Genomic DNA, 1,280 nt, shown 5'->3' on the forward strand with positions numbered 1-1,280 from the left:
TCAGTAAGCTCCTTTCTCTTCACAATTTATACAATTGTTTCACTTAATAATTCAAAATATTCCATTGGGAAATCTGGAAACTTTTGTTGATCGATAGATAAATGAAACTTGATTTCTTTTTTGTAAAAGATTTGGTAATCAAATCTTGAATTTTAGATAATTAATGTTTTTTTTTCATAATACCGTTTTTTGTGCACGATAATATAATATTCAAGTTTAAGTTTAAGTTGTTGTTGTTGTTGTGCGCAAATTTGCAACATATTCTCCAGAGATTACTGTATCAGGTTGTGCATGAATTTTTTGAGAAAAATAAAAAGCAGTTTACATTTTAAAAATTGATCAGTTAGGCCAGTGCAGTATGATGCCATTCTCAATCACTCATTTTGTCTAAAGCGTTGACAAGCTTTTCCATTGTTGATCAATGTTGAACTTGTTTTTCGAAATTACCGTTCATCATAAATGGGCAGTTCTGAATAAGATTAAATACAATTGTCAACTGGTTATTATTACAATTTTTCTCGATCAAATTCCCCTCCAGCTATATTTATTGGAAATGGTTTTATTCAAGGGAAAAAAGTTGTTCAAAATACAAAAGGGGATTTTATTGCTTTGACAAGAACACAAACATTGACGGTCTTGTTGTTCAATGAACACTTCAAATCATTTATCAAATTTTACTGTATTTCTGAAAAAGAAATCGAACACTGACTTTGTTATTAAACAAAAATTTGTTTTGTTTAATAAATAAATTAAAATTTAAGGATGATTTGCATTATGAGACGGTAATTTTTGTGCAAAAGTTTGCCGCTGTTGAAACGGTTGAAGATACTTTCTACTCAATACGGTGTCCAAAATCGTGTTCAAATGTTGCAAACAGGTGAATGGCAGTGTTGAGTGTAATTATAATTTTATTTATTTGTTTATTGTTTCAGCTCTGATGTTGCTTCACCGTTGCCAATTCCTGACTTTCGTTTGCAGTTGGAAAGTATCGAAGATGGATTGATTAAAGTGACCGACAATAAAGAACACTCAATAGTTGCTCTTTATTCGCGAGGTTTGAATTATTGTTTACTAATTGAATTGATTGATAATCGCATTTTCAAATTTCAAGGTATATCAGTTGAATTGAAAAGATGCGTTGCACAAAGTAGGGACGATTTGACGAGAAACAATGTTCTTCTTATTGATGATTTTGGGTGAGATTTTGTGAAACATTCAATTCGTAGTGGATGGGCAATAAATTTAAATAAATTATTTTCAGATGCTCACTGAATTCAAGT

General features: G+C 30.4%; 1 protein-coding gene across 1 annotated transcript; it reads left to right on the top strand.

Annotated features, from left to right (window-relative positions):
• The first annotated feature begins 421 nt into the window (after window positions 1–421).
• Tsp_15777 (conserved hypothetical protein) lies at window positions 422–1,200 on the top strand. Its single transcript, XM_003371068.1, has 4 exons — window positions 422–499; window positions 762–877; window positions 933–1,054; window positions 1,112–1,200. Exons 1-4 carry the CDS (start codon window positions 422–424, stop codon window positions 1,198–1,200), a joined length of 405 nt encoding a protein of 134 aa, XP_003371116.1.
• Window positions 1,201–1,280: the final 80 nt, after the last annotated feature.

Source organism: Trichinella spiralis, assembly GCF_000181795.1.
Source record: "Trichinella spiralis strain ISS 195 chromosome Unknown Scfld70, whole genome shotgun sequence".
Taxonomy (NCBI): Eukaryota; Metazoa; Nematoda; class Enoplea; order Trichinellida; family Trichinellidae; genus Trichinella; species Trichinella spiralis.